Source organism: Heterocephalus glaber, unplaced genomic scaffold (assembly GCF_053883595.1).
Source record: "Heterocephalus glaber isolate CG9 unplaced genomic scaffold, H.glaber_assembly_v1.0 deba00001538, whole genome shotgun sequence".
NCBI classification, from domain to species: Eukaryota; Metazoa; Chordata; class Mammalia; order Rodentia; family Bathyergidae; genus Heterocephalus; species Heterocephalus glaber.
This window is the reverse complement of record NW_028258333.1, coordinates 22123742-22149945: the sequence shown is the minus strand read 5'-3', so window position 1 is coordinate 22149945 and position 26204 is coordinate 22123742. Positions and strand designations below refer to the sequence as shown.

Below are 26204 nucleotides of genomic sequence, written 5' to 3'. Positions count from 1 at the left end.
TTGAGACAAAGTCTCACTAAGTCCTTAAACTGGTCAGGCTGTGCTCAAGTTTGTGATCCTCCTGCCAAGCTTCCAAGAGTGCTAGAATTACAGATATGTACCTCCACACCTGGCTTCACTTAATATCCCTTTAAAAATGAAAAAACCCTATCTGTTGTAGGATGATTTCATGCTTACAATAAATCTACATATTTTTTCCTTTGGTAACAATGACAGTGATGACTACACAGGACGTTCTGAGCTTTATACTAGAATATAAGGAAACTAATGTGGCAAAGCCTTTGCTAGCTCAAATTGCAAAGATGTTTAATAATTAAAATTATTTTCACTAAAAGAATTTTCATTAAAATGGTTCTATAAAGGGTCTAAAGGATGAAAGTCTAGATCAATAGGGAGAGAACTTTTTGTTAGGTTTGTGAAGCTTGGTTATATTGGTCTTACTGAGAATAGCTTTATGGAAAGGAATCACTGTCTTTGAGAGTTGGAGAGGCCAGACCCCACAGCTTCCCTTGGTAGAGTGTGAAGCAACAATATGTGGAGAGCCCAGTAGTACTCAGGATGAGAAGAAACAATGAGATACCAGGAAAAAGTGCAAAACCAGGTAGGGTAAGGACGATGTCTCCTGCTTATTTTCATAAGAAGAACAAAACTGAGCAACTATTTGACAGAAGAGAGTGAAAAGATTTCTGTTATAATTTTCATCTTTATCCTCAGTTGTAGACCAGAGTTGCCTTGTCCGCCCTGTCAAATGACCATATAGACAGCTATGCAAGTTTCCCCTTCTCTCTTGCTTTTTTTTCCCTAAGAGCATGATTGTGTGCACATACATGTGCTCTTACTGCTCATCTGTCTGTTGCTCTAATGTAAGCAATGCAAGCTTTTTGATATCTTACTTACTTCTTGTTTCACCTTCTGTTTCTGGTAATGATTCACCTGAAACTGGAGCATCTGAAGATACGTTGTGTGAGTCCTTAAGGGAGAAAATACACACATACATACACATACACGCACACACGCAGATTTTAACATTGTCATATTTTCATTACCTTTCTGTTTTACTTCTGTACATAAAAGTTCAATAATAAATATACTATTGTAACTATATTGATGATATTAATGATATTAGTTGATATTAAATACTAATGATATTAAAGAGGATTGACATTTCAGTCCTAAGTGATGGTTTTCAGGAACAAAATTTGATGGTTACTGCACTTACAGAAACACAGAAAAACTATGAAATAATGTCTTCCAATAGCTTTCAATTTTTTTGAGAATATAGCAATTGCTATTTTAATAAAATGGAACCTGAGAAAAATATAAAATTTATGGAAAATAATCTTAAAAAGAACAATCCTAAAGGACTCAATCATAGCCATAGGGATATTTGTCTTAAAAATATATTATCCATTACCCTATTGATTAGTATCAGAAGTGCACCACAACATGGAAGAAGAGAGTCCTTTCACCATTCCCTTAGTTATTTTATTTTTGGTTAAGTGGTATTTATTTTTCAGACTATGCAAATGATCTGGATTAGATTATCTGCTAATTTAGTCAGCTGCAAAAACAATAAAAAGTACGGGAGAGTGTACTGGATTTATAATCTGGAAACCCCAAACAGAGAAGCTACCCACATTTTTTTTTCACTGATCAAACCAATTCATGTTTGGGGTCTCTACTCTCTCTCTAAAACAAAGGGACTAGATTATTAAGGATTCCTAAAGTGGGGCCACAGGCTTCTATCCGCCTCTCCAAATACCCAAAGATCTTTATGCAATAATGAGAGACAATGCAGAAAGGAATGTGAAACAGGCAGATTATGGGAATATGATACAGATAAACCATACAGAGAACTACCTTCCCCTCTCCCACTGAGATCTAGCCATATGTATCATGGGTTGGTTATGGACAAAATTCATCTAGTCTGACTTTTTATATGATTCCTCAAGCAGCCGAGCACTGTGAATCTGGAGACCAAGTCAGGTGACCTCTCTACCCTTGCACCTTCCCTACTGGGCAACAGTATCTGCCTTGGTCATGTGCAGGCCTAGCACTGGTCCCCAACTATGTGCTGGAGACTGATGTTGTCAACTGTCAGACACAGTTCAGTGGGATCTCAATCAGGGAGTTACTTATTTGTGTGTATATATGTGGTACTGGAGATTGAACACAGGGCCTTCCCATGAACACTAAATCTCAAGTCTTTCTTTTTAATTTAATTATTTAATTTTTATTTTATTTTATGATTTTGAGAGAGTCTTACTCAGTTGCTAAGTTGTCTAGGTTGGTCTCTAACTTGTGATCGGTTGCCTCAGCCTCCCAGAGTGCTGGGATAATAGGCGTGTGGATAATAGGTATGCCACTTCTTTAGTTCCACCAAACACTATGCTACTCTCCTAACCCCCACAATTCAGTCACTCCACCTACCTGCACTCACTAGCCAGTGGCTCCTTCTGACAGATGACCACTAGGTACAAAGTGAGCCCACCACTAGGGAGCATGCATGCAGGAAAAGCAGTGTGTGAGAGATGGGCAGGAGTATTCTTTCTTATTATGTAAATACCCACATAATATCCTTGATTTCTTCCCTTGGCCCACAAAAACCTAAAATATGTACTTTCTATATCTTTACTGAAAAGAGCTCTGGTCTAGAAGATCTTTTGGATTCCATCCAGCTTTGTATGTCTACTATAAAAGGTGCAAAGAAGAATCTTTAAATCATACTTGCCTGGCTTTCTTTACTGTCCTTCTGCAGATCTGATGGAGACTTTCCACCTTCTTTCTGAATTGGTAGGTCCCCACTGACTTCTTCATTGTCATAAAATGCTTGGATAGCTTCTTGGACAAGAGTGTCTACACAAAGTACCTGAATAGGAAACTCTAAAGTAAAAAAGATAATTTTATAAATAGCTTCTCATCTGGGAAGTTGACATCACTTCCTTGGGTTCTGGCTTTTGGATTGAGTTGCCTTTTGGGGTGAGGGGTTGAGATAGGGTTTCACTTTGCAGTACAGGCTGGCCCTGAACTCACTATGTAGCCCAGGTTGGCCTCGAACTTGTGTGCTCCTCCTACCTCTGCCTCCCAAGTGCTGGGATTCCAGGTGTGTGCCACCATGCCTGGTTTAAACTGCCTTTGAAAAATTATGATAAAATTAAAATAGCATAAAGTTTACCACTTGAATGGAAGCACAGTGGCATTTAGACATCCACGATGCTGTGTAACCATCACAACTGCCTTGTTCCAGAAACTTTTCATCACCCGCTAAAGAAAATACATATTCATTAAGCTGTCACTCTCTATTCCCCTAATGATTCCCCTGGCAACTAGTAATTTGATTTCTATTTCTTTGTATTTGATTTCTGTCTCTTTGTTTTGGATATTTCATATAAACAGAATCACACATAAAGTAACCTTGTGTATCTGGCATCTTTTGCTTAGTATAATATTGTCAAGATTATTCATGATAGCCTATCAATATCTAACTCATTTTTAGGGCCAAATAATTATGGACTGGACAATGTTACATGATTATACCATTATAAAGTTTTGATGACAGATATTTCTCAATCAGCAGAGCTTTCTGTATGCTTTCTATACACATAAATATTTGCAACTAGAGTCAGTACAAATAAAATCCAATAAGGAAGAAGTAAAAGAAGAAAAAGAAAAGGAATTTTACCTCTTTGTAGAGTATTTAAAGTGATAGTTTTCCCACTAAGTGTTTTCCCCAGTACGCATCCTTTAATAGCAAATGAAGGCATTTCGGGCTCTGTTGGCTCAGCTTGAGGAGGAAGAGATTTTTCAATGAGTCTGTGAAGCACGTGGCCCAGTATGGAATTGTTGGAGGGTGGTAAATTATCCACCATTTCTTCTGGTACAGTCCACTCTCCAACCATGTTCTATAAAAATAACAATTGAACAAACAAAGCAAATGCATTCTTAAAAGTGAAATTTAAGCAAGAAAAACTTCATTAAAAGTAAATTCAAATAATAGCAAATAAAATCTCATTTATACTCTACATCAAAGAAATAACATAAATTATACTTTCATATTAGAGAGTAGAAAAATAAACTTCCTACATAAAATAGAAAAAAAAGTCAAAAAAGTTTTAGTTTATAGAAATAGCTATTTTGAGTTAAGGACATATTTTAATCTAGGCTGAACACTGAAACAATGAAAATTGATATTATCATCAGTAAACAGAAAACGCAGTATGTAATAGTTTATATACTATCTTAAAAAATAAGCTTATTTTAAAATATTTTAAAGTTTGAAAAGATAATTTTCAGGCCCAATAGATTGTTCTCAAGTCTACCTTATTTGACTCCAATTTTTCTCAGATTTCTTGCTGAAGAGATCAAACAATTAGAGGAAGAGTTAAAAAAAAACAAAATAGTGTTACACAGATCACTTTCTCTGACAAATTGAGTTTTAAAAGATGAAAAATGTAAGTATTTAAAATTAAAAACATTTAAAAATAATTCTTATATTAGAGAAGAAATTAAAACTATAAAATATGAAAAGAACATTAAAGCAACAATTTTATTAAAAAATAGGATGGGATCAAATTATAGTCTGGAAACTGCATAGCTATTTAGCCTAAAATACTTTGATCTAGACCAAATCAAAAAGTAAAAAACAAAAACAAAAAACTAAGCATTATTATAGGATATAAATGTAATTTTAAATAATTAAAAGAAACTAAGAAAGGGAAATATAAAAATGGAAATTGGAGAGTAGAGTAACCTAAGTATACCTTATTGATACATGTCTAGAACTTTACCACATAAATCATGATAATGAAGCTGCTACTAGGGGCTGGGGATTTAGCTCAGTGGCACTGCACCTGCCTTGTAACCCCAATGTCCTGAGTTTGATCCTCAGTACAAAAAAAAAAAAGAATGTGCTACTAGGTTAGTATCAAAGTGAAGAATCATAAGTATCAATGTTGTAACATAACTTGAAAGAAAGTAGCAGGATATTTTTAAGGAGACCTATAAATTGTTAATAAAATGTTATATATGATTGATTAAAATTAATTTAAATGAAACATCTGAAAAGATAAAAGCCATGAAAGAAATGGAAAAGTTGCTAGAAAACTATGTTACAGAAACTTGAAGACAGTAATGGTATTTCTTAAACAAATTTAGATTTTGTTCTAAGTCTTCTAGAATATGTCAGGAAAATAGAAATCTCTCAGTGCATTTAATAAGGCTAATATTACTCTTACACACACACACAAAAACAAGTATCCAAGATAATTGACAAAAAAGCCCTGTAAGCCAAACACAGTTGGAAATAATTTGCAAAAAATCATACATCTGATTATAAAATCATTATTATATTAATAGGCAGTAAATTTTAAACAGGGATTAATTGGCATTGATCATACACTCACTGTGTATCATATATAGTCATTTTCATAAATTATCAAAAATGATTCTCATACAATTCTTACATAAACATCATTGTTGTCTTCTTGGTTCTGTAAAAGAAAAACTTGAGTATTACAAAGGCTGTTACTTTTCTATAGCCACCATACAGAATAACAGCAGGATCTAAAATGTAATCCAGGCAGTCAGATTCCAAAGTCTGAGTTCATAATTCATGTTCTATATTAACTTTGTTTCACCACTACTGAATGAGAGTAATTTCATGATTATAAGGAACGTTAAATATTAGAAAACCTATTACTATATGATATTAACATGTAAATTTTTGAAAGTGTATGTTAATTTTTACAAGAAATATCTGATTATTGAATTTATTTCTAATTTAAAAAATACAAATTTGAGTTTTAAATTATCTTAGTAAGCTACAAGTTGAAAATGACTCCCTAGCATTCTTTGGGCCAAGGTGCAAGGAAGAAACACATTTTTCCACTAGGGGCAAGAACAACAACAACAAAAGATACTCATCATTAACATTGATAACACATTATTCTGGAAGTTCTAGCCAGTGTGACACATTAAGAAAAAAGATGAAGCAGCTGTGATCCGACAGGAGTAGTGGGTGATGCAGAGAGAGAGAGTCTGTGGTACAGAGTGGCAGCTGAAACCTGAAATGCTCTGTGGTGGTGATGGCAGGGGACAGTCTTCTGTTGGTCCTTGCTGGGATGCTTCTGGTCATTTTCCTTGGGAGTTCAACCTTGAGCTTGGTTCATTTGCTGATTCTTCAATCTACCCAACATATTTTAAATATTTTTTTTACTACATACTCAGCAAGAGTCAACTTTTGGTGCTAGCAAGCACAAACTTTGGTAAAATCAAAGTTATCAAAATATACAGACAGCCTCTATTCAGAAAGCTTCAAAACTACTGAGGCTAAATCAGAAAAATTATGAATAAGAAGCTGAATAAAAGGTCCCAAATTATAAACCCCTTAATTTTCCCTCAAATAAATCTAACTTAATGTTAATGAAAACAGAAGTGTGTCATTTTTCCTCTGCAGAGTTATTTAAGAAATGATGTCAAAGTAGAAAAAGAAATTTAATGGATAAAAATATCCATTAAAAAAGAGAATAATAAAGGACTATTGTCTTACCAGGTAATAAAGCCCTTATTAAAAAACTAATGAAAAGAATATTCAGTACACAAAAATATAAATTCTAGAAACAGATATACATAAGAATTTAATGGGTAATAAGGTTTGCATTTCACATTAGCAGAGAAAGAATAGATTATTTTACAACTGGTATTTGAATAACTTGTCATATTTTTGTAACAAAATAAAGTTAGATATCTGTATTCTTTTTAGGAAAATAAATTCCAGAAGAATGAAAGGTGTAAAAAAATCATAAAGGCATCAAAATTTGGGAGAATAATTATATGTTCTAGGATTTTTTTAAAAAATTCTTTTATTGGTATATTTTAGATACACAGTATGTTTATATTTATCATTGGGTACTTGTACCTGTACATGATGTATCTTGGTTCTTATTTTTTCCCCATTCCCTGTGCACCCTTCCCTATTTACAAAGACTTTGTTCCCATTTTTTCCTTTTCTCATAATTTTTCCTTTCCCTCCTTTCCTTTCCCCTTCCCCTCCCACTTCTCCTCCCCCTTTGGACATTTTCTTCCTATTTCAAATTATCAATTATTCATTTTAATCATTTTAATTCTTATTTACACTTTCAGTTTCTAGGACGGTTTTTGAAACCTAATATCAAAGGTGGAAACCACAAAAGAAAAAGTGCCAAATTTGATTGTATAAAAATAAAATCTTCTGAATCTCTTCAATCGCACAAGCAACATGCACCCCCAACACACACACACACCTCATACACACATTAAAAATAAAGAACAAAGACAAAATATCAGCAATACATATACATATATTCGGCAACAGGTAAGAATGTTAGTATATAAAAAGCTATAATAAGAAAAAGAAAAATAATAGAAAAAGGCAAAAAATATGAACAGGAAAATCACAAAGCAAAATAAAATGTCCAATATGTTTATAAAGAAATGTTCAGAATTATAGTAATAAAGGGTATGCAGAGAAAATATTGGTGCAGCTTATTTTGCTGAACACAAAAAGATTGTCTGATTTCTCATTTGCTGTTCTTGGGACGGTAAATTAGTGCTTTGATTTATTGTATTTTCTAAAGTGTCCAAAGTTGCCAATACAGCAATGCTATATAATAAAAATAATGAAGAAATGTGACAGATAAGAATTATGATTTTTTATTTAGATACAAAGTTGATGGAAAATATTAGATAAAATTGCATTTTTGAAGTCTCATGAAGATCTTTAAAAATGATCTCCACTACGTATAGAATATACTTAGTAACAAGCACAAATGAAAATTTCATTACATTCAGCCCACAATCTTCAATTTATTATTTAATCTACAATCTATCAGAAACAAAGAGTAGAAATACACATCATTTATGATGTATTTTATGATTATTTTAACATACTTGTCAAACTCTTCATCTTTAAAAAATTAACATATTGTTTCAGTGGTGCAGAAATGTCAACTTACACAGGATATTGGAATACTGAAAATTATTAATTCCAACATATGTTAACTTTAAAAAATTTTGTAAGTTTAACCTAAATCTTGTCAAAAATGATCAGTTCTACTAGCAGTTCCCTTATTATGTATTAGTTGCCCCCCAAATCCTCTTCATTTACTCTTCCCAGTACCAATGTTAATATTGAAGATAGAAAAACATGAACAATTGGGAAAAAAAATGAGCCACCTCATTAACATGTTTTGATGAAAACCAAAGAGAGAACAAAAATAAAACAGAGTACTTTACTTTTTTGTCGTTATTGTAAATACTAGGAATTGAGCCCAGGAACTTTGCTTTCAGTTACATCCTCAGCCCTTTCATTTTTATTTTTAAATTTTGAGACATGGTCTAAGTTGTCAAGTTGCTCAAGCTGGCTCAGTGTTGTGATCTTCCTGCCTCAGCCTCCCAGGGGCTGCAATGGCAAGCATGTGCCACCGTGACCTGTAATCTTATATTTCTTTATGTAACACTACTCAATTTCCTCTGGCCTAGATTGCCTGTTTTGCCTAAAATAGTTGTTTTTGTCTTTTCAAGTAGAAAAGTAGGTCTCATTGTTCTGACTATATGTGTATGATTTAGCTCTTTTCCCAATCATGTTCTAGATGGATTTCTTTTTTTAATCCATTTTTGAATTAGCCAAATTAAATCATGAACTTGAATGCCATTTGTTCGTGTAAGCACTATGATGAGTAAGTGACATGAGATTTACAAGTATTACTTCACTAAGTAATGAAAAAGTCACATCTTTCACTTATACAAGGGCCTTCATGTTACATCATTTGTCCTTACATAGCCACTTAAATTGACAGATCTAGTGTATGCATGGAGTGATTTTTCTAAATATCTTCAAGTAAGAACAACTTGGGTTAATCGATCACATCATCCTATTTAGACCATTTTAAAATAATACATCTACAATTATCTCATGTATCAATAAACACATGACTACATTTTTGCTTTTTCTTTTGTCAGTATTCTTTTAATTTATAGGTTCTGACAAAAATGCTTGTTCAGAATATAAATTTTTAAGTTAGAAAAATGCTATGGATAACTCATCTGGTTTTGTGCCAGAATTCTTGACATGATAATGCCAGAAATAAAGCAATATTCTTTGAAGCAAATGAAAACAACCAAAGTATTCATAGTAATGTCTTTTTAATTGGTAGAACTTATTATTCTACAAATATAATTGTATTTGATTGTCACTTCTATAAAACTATCTTTTATTTTTAAAAAGCTCTTTATTTTAATTTAATGATGTTTTTGTAGCAGTTCTATGCATAATATGTACATTATTCTAAATTATTTAAATACTGAATGAGTTTGCATAATTTCTACTGCATTATACTTGTTTCTGCTTTTATTCATTGCAATTACTTATACTTCTAATTAGACAAGTGATAATTATTTTGTGTAATGCAGCCAATCTGAAACTAAACAAATAAGAAAACAGAAACTAAGGCTCTGGTTGAATTGAAATTTGCCAATGTTATAATGATTTTCAGCTGTGCGGTCACTTAACCCTTTCTAAAGGAACCAATCTTAGATATAATTCAAATGACAAGAGTTTCTATAAAATTTGGCTACTTGCTTGCTTTGTATTTTTGTCAATCTCTTGTTTTTGAAGCATTATACTAATAATCCATCCCACAGAACTATTGTAGAAATTAAATGAAATAACGCTCAGGTAAGTAGCCTATGTGACCACTGACAATAAACAGTTAAGTTCTTAGGCACTGCTGGAGGCATGTGTAAGTGCCACACAGGAGAGTGACAGCTCCACAGTTCTGCCCAGTGTAAGAAATACACTCAGCAACACCTATCAGAAAGTCATGCTTCCTTACAAAGGAATCAAAATAAAGCCCTCTCATGTGACTCAATTAGCTATAGGCTGTAGCCAAACACAATGGAACATGAGCAGATACAGGATTTAGTGGAACATGTTGAGCAAAATCATCTTAGAAATACAAAGGATGATGTTTCTAAGCAAAAACCAAGGATAAAGGCTAAGGTAAACATTTCAAAAAAAGAAGGAACAAGGGTATGATGAGTGAAAAAGAGACAAGACAAACAGAAAAAAAGTGGGATGTTCAGTGTGGTTTAACTATAATGAGTGTAGGAGATTTTCCTAATTCATTAGTGGAGAAGAACCAGAAATTTCTAGTACATCTCTACATTGTATGTTTGACATTTAGGTAGACATAATTAAAATTATATAATATTTTACTCCTTTTGAATGCTGTTATAAGTAAATATCTGGCCATTAGTTTCAAGACATATAAAAGATAGATAATAGGAAGTAGCGCAATAGATCATTTTCAAAGGGGAAAGGGATCAAGAATAAAGGGAGTGAGGAGAGAGGGAAAGGATAAAGGGTGAAAAACAAGAACTGGAATGTGGTATGTACACACACCAACTCCACACAAGGAATATAAACATTATGTTCTGCACACATGTACTAATGAACTAATAAATGAACATTTATAGAAGCTTTGAAAAATGTTTTAAATGTGAGGACAGAATCTGGCTAAAATTGAATAAAAGTTATATTAATCCAAAAAAAAAAAAGACTGATAAAAAGGCTGATACCCCAAGTGGGCAATACAAGGTAAGTATCACCTTGAACAATATACTTTTTCTGTGTGAGTGTGCTCCATGTTACTACACTTAATTTATGTAAACTGCCAATGATGTATAGAGAAATGTTATTAAGATTCCTTTATTTTATTAATATTTTGGTAGTGCCTGCAGTAGGCTTTTTTCCCTCACTAGAGATTGAGCTCAGGGCCTTCAGACTGAGATACATATCCAGGCTTACCTTTTTTAGTTCTTATTCTGAGACAGGATCTCAATAAGTCACTAAATTACCCAGATTGGGCCTGAATTTTTAATCTTCCTGCTTCAACCTCCCTAAGTGCTGGGATTATAGCTGTGCATCTCCATGCCTGGCTAGCATGCATTTTTGAGAAAGTGTAAGTGCAAGACTAAAGATCAATCTGTCCTTGTGAATTCTTGTCTACTCAGATGACAAAATTACAACAGTGAACAGTCTCTGGTTGTGGTCAGAAGTTCACAAGTACAGTTTTATTAATGAACTTAGACTGGCCTTTCTAGAATCTGAATTCTAAATCCTTCAACCCATAGTACACTTCCTATCTTCACACAAGCTTGCCACTTTTCTGTCCAGCCAGAATCAAATGCACTCACAAGCCTCCTTATACCTTGTGGTTACCTAGAGTCCTGATTCTGGTTACCTCCAGTCTATCATATGCTTTTGATTTCCTATGGCCCAATATGTCAGTGTTATTGGTTTTCTTGTTACAAGTCATCATGAGCACTTACAAACAGCACCTGGTTGGGAAAAATGTGCATGAAAACAGGCTGAGTGCACATCTTAAGGATAAGCCAGAGATCTTCCATGTGTCCTCTTTGTTCCCTTTGTTTATTGCTACATTGCTCAAGTGACTGGATGTGGTGGGGTTGCATGGTTTTCTCAACAGACTTCTTTCTTCTCTCCACAATGATTATTCTTGAGACATAGCCACACATATGTCATTTACTTCTTGCCCCTCTTAAACAACCAAGTTGGAAATGGAACTTTCTCAGCCACTCATTTAAGAGAGGAGATATGGTTATGGTTTACTTAGATCAACTTGGATGAACAGAATCTGTGTTTTGGGAGATACTCATAAGTCCATGAAATCTCAAGCATCACTTGTATAACATTCAATAACCAAAGAACATTGAGTTATGTCAATGATATTTAGCAGTGATATTCACATGTAGCTTTTGTGGGCCAGGGATTTAGCTCAGTGGCAATGTGTCTGCCTTGCAAGCACCAGGACCTGAGTTCGATCCCCGGTATCAAAAAAAAAAAATGTACCTTTATAGAGAGGTAGTACTAATGTGAATGTTTGTCTTTATGCATCACTAGATCTTACAAACATCTACACGTATTAATGTGCTCCAGATATTCCCAGTTTGCTAGACTTCTGAGAACCCATAAATCAGTTACTAAAATGAAAGATAATATGTATCTTTTCCTTGAAGATAAAAAAAGGGAGACCACATTTATACTCTTTTTGACATTTTCTAGTTGATTAGGGTTTTCCTAAAATGCAATCTTTTTACCTGTATTTGATAAAACCCAATGGCACATTATCGTGCTACAGTAGCTAAAGAACTTGGGGCAGAAGCTTCTAATAAAATGACATCAACAAACTCCATAGGTAGTGGCTCCATAGAATGAATCTATGCCCCTTTTAGAGTGTAGCCAATGCACCACAACTCTATCAAGAGAAGACATTCAAGTTGCTTTCATTTTGCAGCATTTTTTTCTTGGCACACCACTCTCTGAGAACCAAGAAAGAGGTAAGTTCTGTGGTACCTGAAATACAGCTAAGGCTTGCATGGATAGTAGCAGCATCAGGTATCATTGTAGCCATTATCAGCCCTAAAAACCCAGGGGAAATTATATGTATGTTCATCATGATAAACCTATTCAAGACTTGCAGGTTATTTTCCTTGCCAAATTTGTCCATTTTTATTAGTTTGAACCCACATAAACACAGCTTCAGCTGCCTAGATCCCCTTTTGCACAATTATTTCATCTTTGAAGACAGTGGCTTTCAAACATTTTTTAGGGCAATTTATAATAGCTAAATCTTGGAAGTGGCCTATACATCCAGCAACAGATGAATGAATAAAGGAAATGTGATATTTACACCCAAGGGAGTACTACTGTGCCATAAAGAATGATAGATGTGTCATTTTTAAGAAAATGGATACACCCTGAGACAATAATGTTAAGTAAAATAAATCAGGCACACAATTTATTTATATTTTAGATTTCTCATATAAGAAAAGCCATGTGATATATGTGTGTCTGTGTGAAATGCAGGAAAGAAGTTAGGTCTAAAATGATCAGAAGCTGGACAGGTCTGAAAGTCCAAGCACTTGCCCTGAGTCCAGGTCGTGAAGAAAAAAACAACCTGTGTAAATAGGTAGGTAAGATCTGCTCTGCTTTTGACAAGAAATTGTTTATGACTTGGTTTATTTTATATTCCTAACCATGTATTTTCCTTCAGTGTTCTATATTAATTTAACCCAACTATGTACCAAATGACTAGCAAATAATATAGGTCAGCTGCAGATATTCCATCTGTGTTTGGGGCAATTGCCCAAGGACTCTTCATTTTGCTTCTGAGTCTTTAAGTCCTGTTCTGTTCTATTTCTGCCTTGCTTCTAACCTGCTGGCTTCATTCCCATTTTCTGGTCTAGTCCTCAGCCAGTCCTGGCTTTGATCATTGACATGATCAAAGACATTGGCTGTATCCCACCTCTACTTCTTTCTCTTTCTGGTCATTTCAGAGAAACTATCTTGGCCATGTAGGTTCCAGTCTACAAATTCAAGCCCTGGCTGTCCATCTCCTGGCTGACTGTCTTTCTGAATGGGTCTGTCCTAGTCTCCAACCAAAGAGAACCAAATATTATGGAAGCATATTTATTGTTATGGTAACATGGAGAGTCAGGTGGCAATATTCCAGCGACTGTGCTCAGGACATCTGGGACTAAAAAAAAAATTGTACCTCAGAGGGAAGTAGAAAAGTAAATCTTTGCTGCTCTCAGTGCTTCTTTTCTTTGTTATCCTCACCCAGGCTTTACCTCCTCTGACTATCTAAAAACCCTGACACAATCTGGAGGCACTGTCTGAATTTGTAATTCAAATTTAGAAATTCGGGACAATTACACAGGATTCTCAGGAGAAGTAGAAAGCATTGTTCTATAACTTGCTTGACCATGAGTTCAGCTTCCCATAGATTTTTGACAGCTCCCATAGAGTTTCTGAACTCTGTATGGGACTTGTTTGAGAGATTGCTCTGTTTCAGTGGAAAAGATTGAAGCTGTAAATACTGCTTTTGACAAGAACAGAGGAGAGGGTAACTAGTTGAAGTACAAACAATTAAACTCTGAATTTTCATCCAGGTGCTGTCATGGAATGGCCTTATGTTGGGGCCAGTTTCAAAATTTCAGAACAACCTATTTAGTAGAATGACCCTATTGAGTGAGCCTGGCAGCCTTGCTAAGTCCCTTGAATTCCAGCCAGGGCAGAGTATAGTTAGCTTCCTGGCCACACCTTTCTGCTAGTCTGGCTTTCAGTTTCCAGAGGAAACAAGACCTTGCTTCCTCATTAGCCTGTGAGGATTCTCTAAAAGGTGGCCAAGTACAAGTCAAAGTTAGTGCCCTCTCGGACAATCCAAAGTGTTTAGCACCTTTATCTTGCATTTCTGGTAAAAAATAAATTCCTGTTGCTTAAGCCACCAGTTTATAGCATTTCATTATGACACCCTGACTAATATCTTTTCAATGAACTAATGTATATCTTTTAAATGAAAAAAAAATTAGTGATCTATCCATAGGCCCTTGGTGTTACCATCACTGTGCCTGATTCAGTTATCTACTGATATCAAGAGTGGTTCAGGCTTCAGATTGACATTCTTCCTATTAAGGAACTGACTAATAAATTATAAAATTGGGTCAGTAACTGGGATGTCAGGGAACAAGATAAGAACTATGATGGAAAAGAGAGTCTACTATCAGAAACTGAGTTTATAAGTCACTGAATCAATATCAGACTGGAGTTGAAGAACAAGAGCAAGATGATGTCTTGAGTCAAACAAGTAGGAAGATAAACAACTACATAGCCCATTTCATTCCATATCACTATTCACCAGTGGGAAAAGGTCTGATGACAATGTCATTGTATACACACATTTGAGGTTGGTTATGCATACATGTGCTGCAGTAATAGGAGTATGGATGTTAAACCGTAACATACAAACATGCCTTAAAGTCTAGTGAGAGGAAAATTATAATCCAACAATCACTGGCCTGATCATGAACCTAAACACTACAAGCAAAAATAGCTGCAATTAAATATGGCCAACTAACTGAAACAACATGGATGATGCTGGAAACAAAGCATCCTTCTTTCAAATTATAGGAATTGTAACTACATAAAACTTGATTCTGGGCATGCATTGTACAGCTCTGCAGAGACAAAACTCTGAGTCCTCTGAAAATCATATCTGTGAACTAATTTTAATTCATGAATAGAAAATTTTAGTACATTTTTATTACAGTCTTTCATAAGTATCCATGGAGGATGGTTCCAGGACTGCCTGTGAATGTCAGAACTCATGGATACTCAAGTCTCTATGGAAAGGGATATAATACTTGCATATAACCTATACACACCTTCCTGTATACTTTTAATCATCTCCAAATTACTGTATTTGTAATATCTAATGTAATCCAACTTCTATGTATTTGTTATACTGTACTGGGGAATAAAGACAAGACACATGTTTAGTACAGAGGCAATTAAATTTGTTTCGATATGTGGTTTGTTGACTCTGTAGATGTGGAACCTGCTGATACAGAGGGCTGTCTGCAACTCAAACTCATTCGATAGGTAACTTCTAGTAAATAGTTTATGTAAAAAGAAATGTTATGGATGAAGACTCATTTGCCAGAAAGAATCATGAAAAGGAATTGCACTTGGGGGATTCTGAGATTCACTGGGAAGAAAGGGTCTAACTGAGGTGCACAAGCTGTGTGAGGCTGTGGCGCTGGAAGTGCTTGGAGGAGCTGGGTGGGCCTCCTGGTTGAGGCTGTGGTCCATAATCCACAGGGTTTCACTACTCTCTATAAAAGAACTCATTATTCTTATCCTGTGACAATTGCCTGGGAATCAGTGCCTGGCTGCTCTATGATGTTGCTACTGCCTCATTCTTAGGAAGAGAGCAATGAAATTACTAGTTTCACCATTCTGGGCCAGAATTTCCTCATGTGTAGCCATTTCATAAATAGAGTACTCTAGGCTCATTTACAAAATAATGCTAAGAAACAAGAGTTAACTTTATGGCAGCTACATATGATGTATACATAAGTAAAATTTGTTTTATGTCAATTTCTAGGTATAATATTTAAAAATATTAAGCATGATAGTTCATTCCAAAAGGGCATGGGCTCATAAAAGAAATAGCTCAAAACTGGGAGGTCTCAGTTCTTTAGGGATGGTAGGTATGGACCCCAGTGAATGTTTAGGAATGTGAACTTTTTGAAGACCCACTTCTAACTTATGCATTGAAGCTCCTGAAAGCAATACAATCCTGAACAAATTAAGCAACAACAAATGTGGACAACTATTTTATTAGCTTAACCAGGATGTGTTCCCCTTCTGTCCCTTGCTATAGACTATTTGAGATGGATGATATATTTTACAAATTTGTTTATTTATTTACTTTGCAGTACTAGAGATGGAACTCAGGGCCTTCACACTGAGCTATGTTCCCAGACATTTTTTTTTTTTTGAAACAAGGTCTCACTAAATGGTTAAATTGGTCAGGTGGGCTCAAATATGGATCCTCCTGGCTTAGCCTCCCAGGGCACTGGGATTACAGGCATACACCAACATACCCAGCTTGAAATAGTTATTGTATTTTTGTTTTTAACATTTTTATTAGTACGTATTTGCAGTGCATAATGATTAAATTCACCTTGGACAGTTGGCACATACACATAACACACCTTTGTGCTCCTGATTTCCCCTTCCCTCCTAGTGCCATCCCTTAGCCCAGTTCCCATTTGCAAAGGCTCTTTGTTTGTTTGCAGGAATACTTAGGACAAGTTTGTGAAGGGCATAAGCTCTAAAATTAGAGAATGATAATAGAATACTTTAAAAGTATATCCTAAAATATATGTATGCCATATTTTCCATTACGTGGTTAAAAGGAACAAAGCATATAGACGCATGCCAGAAACCCTAAAGTAATTTTCACTTCTCGAAAAACAGTAAAGGTTCTACACAAAGTAAATGGCATTGCTAGACATTCACAATCTCCTAACAAAAGTTCATAATTTCTTGCAAAAGAAAAGTACCAGCTGCTTCAGGATGTGGGTAAGACATGCATGTTCCTGTGGTAACAATTTCCCAAACAAGAAAAGTAGTTAGAAAGACAAATCTCTGATAAGATATAGCTTACTAGGTCTCTTGATTTATGAGAACAACAAAAGTAGAGTAGATTAAGCTATATAAGAGGCAACTTAGAAATAAATATCCTATGAACCAACAAAATCTGTCAAATAAATGGGATTTAATCTGTAAATTTAAAATGACTTTTTAAATTTATAGTAATTTACAGTAGGAAGAAATACCTTAACATAGTTTGACTTTTTCAAATCATTCTACTATGTGGCATTTAGCTTTAGGTGGACATGCTAGGTGTGCTTTACCACTGTACAAAATACAAATCTGTCTATACTCCATAAGGTTCTAGTCAATCCTAAGTAAATAACAATTTTCTTAAGTCAGTCAATTAAAATGTGGTGTATATTTAGCTTCCCATAATCTCATATTCTTTCCTTAACTTTTTAACTACAAGCTTATCTTCTTTTTAATATTCACATATTACTGCTATTTTATGCTTTTCTTTATTTGTTGTCATTAATTCATTTTATTCATTCATCCTAGCATCCAACATGTATTATTTACTAATTATCAGCAAATTATTGGGTTGAATCATCTTCCCTTTTACAAAATTCTGAACTCTAGTTTCTCAGAAAATTTACTGTGCAACAAATAATAGATTATGAGTAGATTAGGTTTCAGTTTAGGCATCTAAAAATTAATTGTTTATATTACAAGTTAACCTAAAGAAAAATGTAAGATAAAGTGTCTATTTTCATTAATAGAAATGAAAAAAATGATAGCATAGAATTACTGTCAAGGAAAATGAATTTATTATGTTGTTTGCTCTGTAATTATTCCATATCAGTATGTACCTTATATTCTTCATAATCTTTGCTATCTAGAAAGTCTCTTTTATCCAGTTCTCTAAGTTGTTCTTCAGAGGGATTAGCAGGCATATGCTTAATAGAGGTTTGTTCATATATAGGCTTTCCATGAAAAAACAATTCCTTCCAATCACGCATCATCTTAAGTGGAATCAGACTATTGCAAAAGCATAAAAAGGAGAGATAAATCAATGTTTAGTCAAATATACACTTCAAACCATAATCTCTTATGGTATTTATATAATTAACACTTTCATTAGACTTAGAAACAATTAGAGTATTTTTAAAGGTTATCACAGGTGCAAGAGCAATAAGACCAACATACATTCTATTTTTCTGTTACAAGTCACATAAAATATTTAAATCAACAGTTATCTTAAAAGATCCTTGAAAAACATTCAGTCTGTGCATTCTGCATAAAAGAATATTGATTATGGAACATTTAAATTCTGTCCTAAGGTTGCAAAGTCATTTGATGTCAGAACTGAGATTTAAAGAAACTTAACTTTTTAATTGTGCTCATTATTTTAGATATGTATCTGTTATTTCAAAGATAATAGGAAAGTCTGAAGAACCAGTGGCTTTAAGTCATGTTCATTCATTCAAATCTCCAAATTCTAGACATTTTACCAGCTATTAGGGATATAATAACAAGTGGAATCACGCCAGATCCTGGCAAAGAAGAGCCAAAAGTAATTGCATAAATGGATGAGAGGTCTGAATGAGAATTATACAGTGTGAAAATATAACAGTATTATTATTATTATGGTTGAGATCTGAAATGTTCCCTTAAAGTCTCTTGTGTTTGGAAGGTGATTGGAACATGGGAGCAGAGGTGTTCACTGGGGCTGTGACTTGGAAAAGTCTATCTTCATCCTCAGCTCCTCCCTTTTCTCTCTTGCTGGCTGAGATGGGTTGAGTACCTTTTCCTCTGCTGTGTCCCTTTGTCACTTTGTTTCTGCCTTGGAACCAGTCAACCATGGACTGAAACTATGAGGCAAACGAAACGTCTCCATTAAAGTGTGAGTTTTGGGTGTTTCGTATGTGACATGAAAATGGCAAGACAATGACTCAATTTAATTTGTTGGTTCAGGAAATTCTCTTTGAAGAAATGATAGTTAAAGTGGGGCCTAAACAACGCTTAAGAGGCAACTGGAACAGAGAGACCAGTTCCAGGAGGAATAATATATGCAAAAAAAGTTTGATAAGATTCAGGTGAATCTCTAAAAAGTTGATCTAAAATTTAAAATTAGTATTTTATTCTAATAGATGCTACACCATGGTTTTATCTTGAAGACATCATGCTAAGCAAAAAGCCCAGGCACAAAAGGGCAAATATTGCATGAGGTGCTTAGGACTGACAAATTCATAGATATAAAATAGAATCGGGACTCTCGGGACCTGGGAAAAGAGGAGAGAAAGAGCTATTGTTAAATAGATTACAGACTCCTCAATCTTCCTGCTTAAGGGGCTGTGTGGTGAGAAGTTTTGAAGAACTTTTCTCATATTCAGCTTCTCATTTTTGTCTCCCTCACTTGTTTAGGCCTTAAAATTGCCTATGTTTCTCCTTACAGCCCTTTAACATTTTCTTTTACTAACAATTCGACTATGACATTTGTAAAGGTTCTCAGGCTTTTGTGACTTCAATTCATATATTTTGAAAAAAACCCTGACCTTTACACTAAGATCCTCACATTTAAGAATGTGAGGATACAAAATTAAAATGGCAAAAGCAAGAATGCTTTTTAAATAGCTTCTTTAGTCTTAAGAATATTGGCCTCCTTATTCTTGCCCATGATTTTTCTTTTCGTCAAGATTCTTACTTCACTGTTCACTGGGAATGGAGGGAAGAAATGGAAAGGGGAAGTAAAATTAATTAAGATGTGTTGCGTACATGTACCAATTCCTACAATGAATATAATCATTATGTACTGCACATGTGCTAATAAAAATAAAACAAAATTTTTTAAAAAAGAAAACCACCTGTTCAGGTTTCTGTGCTGTTTTCATTTTGTATTAACTAAAGTTCCTAAGATGGGTATGAACACTTGAGCTAGCTGTTCCATTTTCTCAAATGATCCACATGCCATCATCCCACTTTATATATCAGCCTGGTCTAGCGAAGCAACTATTAATTCAAAGTAAAGCAAATGAATACAAAATGCTATCATGTCAAACAAGTGGTTCTTTAGAATGATACAATGATTAAAATGTTTCCCTTTCAGAATAAGCATTTTTTACTTAAAATAATTTGGTCTTAAAATCCTAGCTATGCCATTTGCTTTTTCCCAGTAGTCTTTGAATCATGTACACTACTTATATTCATATATCCTTTGTAATTCACTAGGTGTTCTCTAATTGTTAGTACTTTTAAAAACTATAGCACATATCCAAAGATTATTTAGAAGTGTGCTCTTGTGTTTACTAGTGTTAGAAATTTTTCCTCCTATTTTATATTGCTGATTTCTGTTTTCATTTCACTCTGGTCAGAGTACACACTGTTTGATTTGAATTCTTGTAAATTTGTTGACGTTTGTTCAGGGCCTAGGATTTGTGTGATTTATCTTAGCAGAGCTTCTGTGAGCATTTTAAAAGCATGTGTACTTTCAGATGTTGTTGGTTAAAGTGTACTATTTTTTATGTTGATTGGACCTTATTGGTTGGTGGTAATGATTTCTTCTACATTCGCAGTTTACTGTTAAGTTTTCTATCAATTGTTGAAGTCTTCATCTGTGATTGTAGATCTTTCCATTGATCTTCCAGTTCTTTCAGTTTTGTTTTATATATTTTGCAGTTATGTTATTGTGTGAATACACACTTAGGAATGCTATCTCCTTTGTGTGTTTTGACTTATATAAGTTGCTCTCTGTTTATGGTGATTTTCTTTGCTCTGAAGTCTGCTTTATTTTATATTGAAATAATCACTGTTGCTTTCTTTTCATTTTTGTTTACATGATATGTATTTTTCACTTTTTTCTCTTAACCTGTCTATATAATTACATTTGAGGTGAGTTTCTTATAGACAGCATACAGGTTGGTCATGTTTTTTCATACATTCTCCCAAACTCTTCCTCTTAATTGGTATATTTAGAAACATAACTATTATGTTAAGATTTAAATCTATCATTTTATTTTCTTACTTTCTGGGTTTTGTTGGTTGTTGATATGTTTTACTTTCCTGCCTTTCTGTAGGTTCAAAGACTTACTTTCTTTAGAATTCCATTTTAGCCCATGTACAGTGTTGTTCGGTGTATCTCTTTGCATCAGTTATTTAGCAGTTATGCTAGGCATTATATAGATTTTAGTTTATCACATTTATTAGGATCATCTTTTATTAGTTCAAGTATAGAAATCTTAACTCCAATTAGGTCTCTTTACCTTTATCCACTTATAAAATCATTCTTAAATATTGGCTTTCTATATATTTAGAACATCAGACTTACATCTTTTGGCTCAATTTCTAAACTCCTCAAAAGGTAAAGGAAATGCTATTATATTTATTCATATTTTTGCTGTGTTCTTTCCTCTTTTCTGATATTTCAAGATCCTTCTTTAAAAAACTTCTGTCTGTTTATACAACTTCTGTAGCCATTTACGTAAGGGTAGGTTTGCAAATAACAAATTTTCTAAGTTATCATCATCTAACAATAACAGATTTCACCTTCATTGACCTTCATGGGGGATGGGAGTTCTTTTCATTCAGCACTTGAAAAATATGATGCCACTTCTCTTCATGATTCCTGATAAGAAATTTTCTGTGGTTTGGAGTACTTAGTCCCTACAAGAAAGCTGTTGTGTTTCTCTCAGTACTTTCAGGATGTTTTCTTTTTCATTTTTCAGGTATTTAATTATGATGTGTCTTTGCATGTATTTACTTGTTTATCCTGTTTGAAGTTTGCTCAGATTTTTGAATTTGTAATTTATGCATTTATGTGACTTGCCACACCTTTGGGAAATTTTAAGGCATTGTTTCTTTGAGCAGTCTTTTAGCCCCAACTTCCTTTTCTTCTACTTCCAAGACTGCAGTGACATCCGCTATAGTTTAGAGCTTTAACATCCCCACAAGGACTAAGAGCTAAAGGCTTGGTCACCAGCCTGTGGCACTATTGGTGTGGGGGCTTTAAAGATGGGCCTAGTGAATGGAAGTTAGGCCCCCTAGGGGCATGTGCATATGTCCTCTCTTTCACTTTCTGGTCACTATGAAGTGAATGAGCCTCCTCTGCCACATGCTTCCATCATGATGTACCATCATGCTCTGATCCCAAAGCAACAGGGCCAAGTGACCATGACTTGAAACTTTTGAAGCCACGAGCTAAAATAAACCTTTCCTCTTTATGAGTTGATTTGTCTCAGGCATTTGTTATAGTGATGGAAAGCTGACTACTATAACATCCATGGCCAGTGTCTGGGGCTCTCTTAATCTTTTTATCTACTTTTTCTCTGTTCAGATTATACAACTTTTATTACTCTATTTTCTAATCTGGTCATTCTTTCCTCTGTTCCCCTCATTCTGCTATTGAGCCTAACCAATGAGCTCTTTAGGTTATTGTCTCAAATAAAGCCTTTTGATTCTTATTTATGTTTATCTTTTATTTCTCTGCTATGACTAATTTTATGACAAATTTTTTTTTGTCATGTTTCAAAGATATTCATAATTGTCCACCAAATAATTTTGCCATGGCTATTTTAAAATCTGTATCAGATAATTCTAAGATCTCTCTTATATCTCACTGTTGTCAGGTGTTAGTTTCTTAGGGGTGATATAAGAATGTACCACAAACTGGGTGGCATAAAATAACCAAAATTGATGAAAAATAGAAGTTTAAAATGAAAGTATTGGTAAGGCTATGTGCCCTTTGAAAACTAGAGAAATCCTTCCTTGCCCTTTCTAGCTTTTGGTGGTTTATCAGCGATCTTTGGCATTCCTTGGTTTACCACTGCATAAATCTTTCCCTTGGTTGTAACATGGTGCCATTCCCATGTCTTTTCTCTTGAAGGACACTAGTCACATTAAATTAGCCAGTGTGACCTCATCTTTACTAAGCATATCTGCAATGATCCTGTTCCCAAACAATGTCATATTCCAAACAATATCATGCAGTGGCATACACTTATAATCCCAGCACTCTGGAGGCTGGAGGTAAGAGACCAGGCTGAATTTTGAACTACATGGCTAGACCCTGTTTCAAAAAACAAACAAACAATAGCAAAAACAAAACAAAATAAATTCAACCAATAATAGCATTCATATATTGTCTTTTTATATTCAGTTTGAGCTCTTTCTGGTTCTTGGCATACTGGGTAATTTTTAGAATAGATTTTAGGACACTGGATCTTATATAAACCTTCATTTTCAGCTGTTTGCTTTCTTTTTTCTTTATTAGTACATGTTTGAAGTACATAATGAATATATTCATCTTAATTCTTTTTTATATCCCCTTCCTCTGCCCCAACATCTCTTGGTCCCCTTCCCATTTGTCAAAGAACCATCTCTTTATTTTCTATTGTCTATTTTTTATCTTGCTTTTTTATTTGTTTATACTTTGGGTTTCTCATATAAAAGAGACCATATGATATTTAAGCTTGTGTATCTGATTTATACCATTTAACCTTATGGATTCCAAGTGCATCCATTTTCCTACAAAGGACGCAAATTTATCCTTCTTTTATAGAAAAGTACTACTCCATTGGATATTAATACTGCATTTTCTTTATCTACTAATCTGTTGATAGACATATAGGCCACTTGCAAGATTTAGCAATTATGAATTGTGCTGCTATAAACATGCGTATGTATATATCATTTTAATATGATGTCTTTAACTCTTTCAAAAAGACACCTACAAGGGGAACACCTGGGTCAAATGGAACCTGTACTTTAAATTTTTTGAGGAGTCTCTATAATGTTTAGTATGGTACTGGCACAGAAACAAAGATGCATACCAGTGAAATAGGAAAGAGGGTGCAGAAACAACACCAGACACATTCAGCCACCTGATCTTTGACAAAGGTGCCAAAAAAATATGCTAGAGGAAAGACGGTCTCTTTAGCAAATAGTGCACGGAAAACTGGCTATACACATGCAGAGCACTGAAGCTAAATCCCCATCTCTCACCAGATACTGAACTAAAATCACAATGGTTCAAATATCTAAGTATTAAAACAGAAACACTTAACCTGGTGGATGATAAGGTAGGTCAAACTCTCGAGGTCATAGGCATAGGCAAGGGGTTTCTGAACAGAACCCCATTTACGTAAAAAATAACATTAAGAATTGACAAATGGAAAAAAAAAAGAATTGATAAATGGGATTACACCAAGTTAAGATGCTTCTGCACATCAAACAACTGACAGAATGAAGAGACAACCTACAGAGTGGGAAAAATTTTTTGGCAGCTATACTCTGATCAGAAGATCAATATCTAGAGTACATAAACATCTCAAAAGAATTAGATCCCCAGAATAGAAGACCCAATCAAAAAATGGGCAATTGAAATGAATAGGCACTTCTCAGAAAAAGAAGTACAAGTGGCCAGTAATACATGAAAAAATGTTCAACATCACTGGCCAATCGAGAAATGCAAATTAAAACAAGTCTGAGATTCTATCTAATTCCAGAACAGTGGATATAGTCAAAATATAAATAATAATAAATGCTGGCAAGGCTATGAAGGAGTTGGGCAGGGACCCTTGTACACTGTCAGTGGGAATATAAACTAGTTCAGCTGTTTGCTTCCTGACATTGCTGTGTCAAGCAAAGAGGAGGCACTCTCTGGTCATCGAGAAGCACAGATAAAAGTCCCTGAATGTCTTCCTTGACAGCCAAGGGGAGGCAATGCTTGTAACTGCTGGTGAAGTGGGAATTTGGGCTTCACATGGCCTTCAATGATACTGCAATGACCTTGTTATCACTGGAAGATGGTGAAAATCCTCTCTCTCCACCAGGCTTCCTCTGATACAACCTCTGTAGCCCAGGGAGGAATGCTCTGTTACTCTCCTGTGGAGATGGGAATCTACGCTTCTCACTTAACCTTTCCTGACTCCATCCTGGCAGGTGTCTGGAGATCCCTTTTTACATCTTTGCAAGGGTTAGAGCTGAGGTTTTCTTCCTGGCCTTTTCTAGCAACTATTCTTCTCTGTGGAATTTGGATAGAGTAGAGTTGTTTGTCTAAAAGTTTTCCATCTTTCCAGGTCGTTCCTTTACTGGGTAACACTGATGTGTCTATGTTTCCAGAAAATTCATCCCTAAACTGGAATATATGAGGTGAAAAGAAAACATGGGAAGTTCACTACTATGTCATGCCTCAGAATAAGAGGTCTTTGACACCTCTCCACTTTTCAGTCCTCTTATGTGAGTTTCACATATATATAATGTTTAGGAGTAAAGCTGAACTTAATAAGAGGAGAAGAGAGAAAAGTACATCTATTCCATTGTGCCTGAGAAGAATGGGATTTTATGACTTAATTTTAAATTATGGACCTTTATTTACTTAGGTAAATCAATCTGTTTTATCTCGTACTTTTTCTCTTTTGAATTCTTATTTTATATGTTTCATCTAACTCTACTTTTTGATGGTCGTAATTTAATCTATTTTAGCCATTATAATGATTTGTCTTGCTTTTCTTTTTTAATCCTTTTATAGTTTAGCTTCCTCATAACTTTGTTCATATTAATTCCTTAACTTTTGCATTTATTTTAATCTGGGAAGTATTTTTAAGCTTCTTTACATTCTCTTATTTTTGTTTTATTTTTTAATTTGTTTTTTCTCAATCTTGCATCTTATTAGTTTTTATTTTTAAAATGTCCCCCATTATATTATTTTATTTAGTAGAATTTTATATCAGGGGCCATAAGGGTGAGGCAAAGAAAGCCCCTTTTCATGTGTTGGGTGATGAGATGCTTTAATTCTGTCTGATCCTGTGGGCTGCATGGCTCTTATTGCTTCAGCCAGGGTCCTTGAAAGCCACACCAATGTGATGGGGTTGCATTATCCTCGACCTTCATGAATTAGCTTCACTGAGATCTGCTGTGGTGTCTGTCTAAAAACACCACATGGAACAGGTCTATGAGTCTAGATGCTACATTTATTTGAAAAACATTTTTTTTTTTTGCTGAAGATGTTTTGTACTAGCTCGACTACACTATGTCCTATACATTTAGTGAGATCACACAAGAAAACTACTTTTCTAAACTGAGTGCCAAGAATTTTGTATTTTATACAGAACTAGAACAGAAGTGGAAATCATGTTTCAGACTTTTCTTTGGTTACTAGGAAGTTCAAATGTAGTAAATGGCAAATTACTGCTGCCAAATAATTGTG

The 26204-nt window shown here is 34.5% G+C and overlaps 1 protein-coding gene across 4 annotated transcripts in view; it reads right to left on the bottom strand.

Moving 5' to 3' along the window:
- The window catches only part of Spef2 (sperm flagellar and cilia associated 2), a 163079-nt gene that overhangs the window by 99249 nt on the left and 37626 nt on the right, over positions 1-26204 (bottom strand). For all 4 annotated transcript variants that reach the window (XM_087189290.1, XM_013073533.3, XM_021261506.2 and 1 more), the window contains exons 9-12: positions 17872-18040; positions 3683-3902; positions 2732-2883; positions 898-970 (exon numbers count right to left, since the gene is read on the bottom strand). In XM_087189290.1, the coding sequence (XP_087045416.1) occupies positions 898-970; positions 2732-2883; positions 3683-3902; positions 17872-18040 (614 nt within the window). The remainder of the gene's footprint in view (positions 1-897; positions 971-2731; positions 2884-3682; positions 3903-17871; positions 18041-26204) is intronic.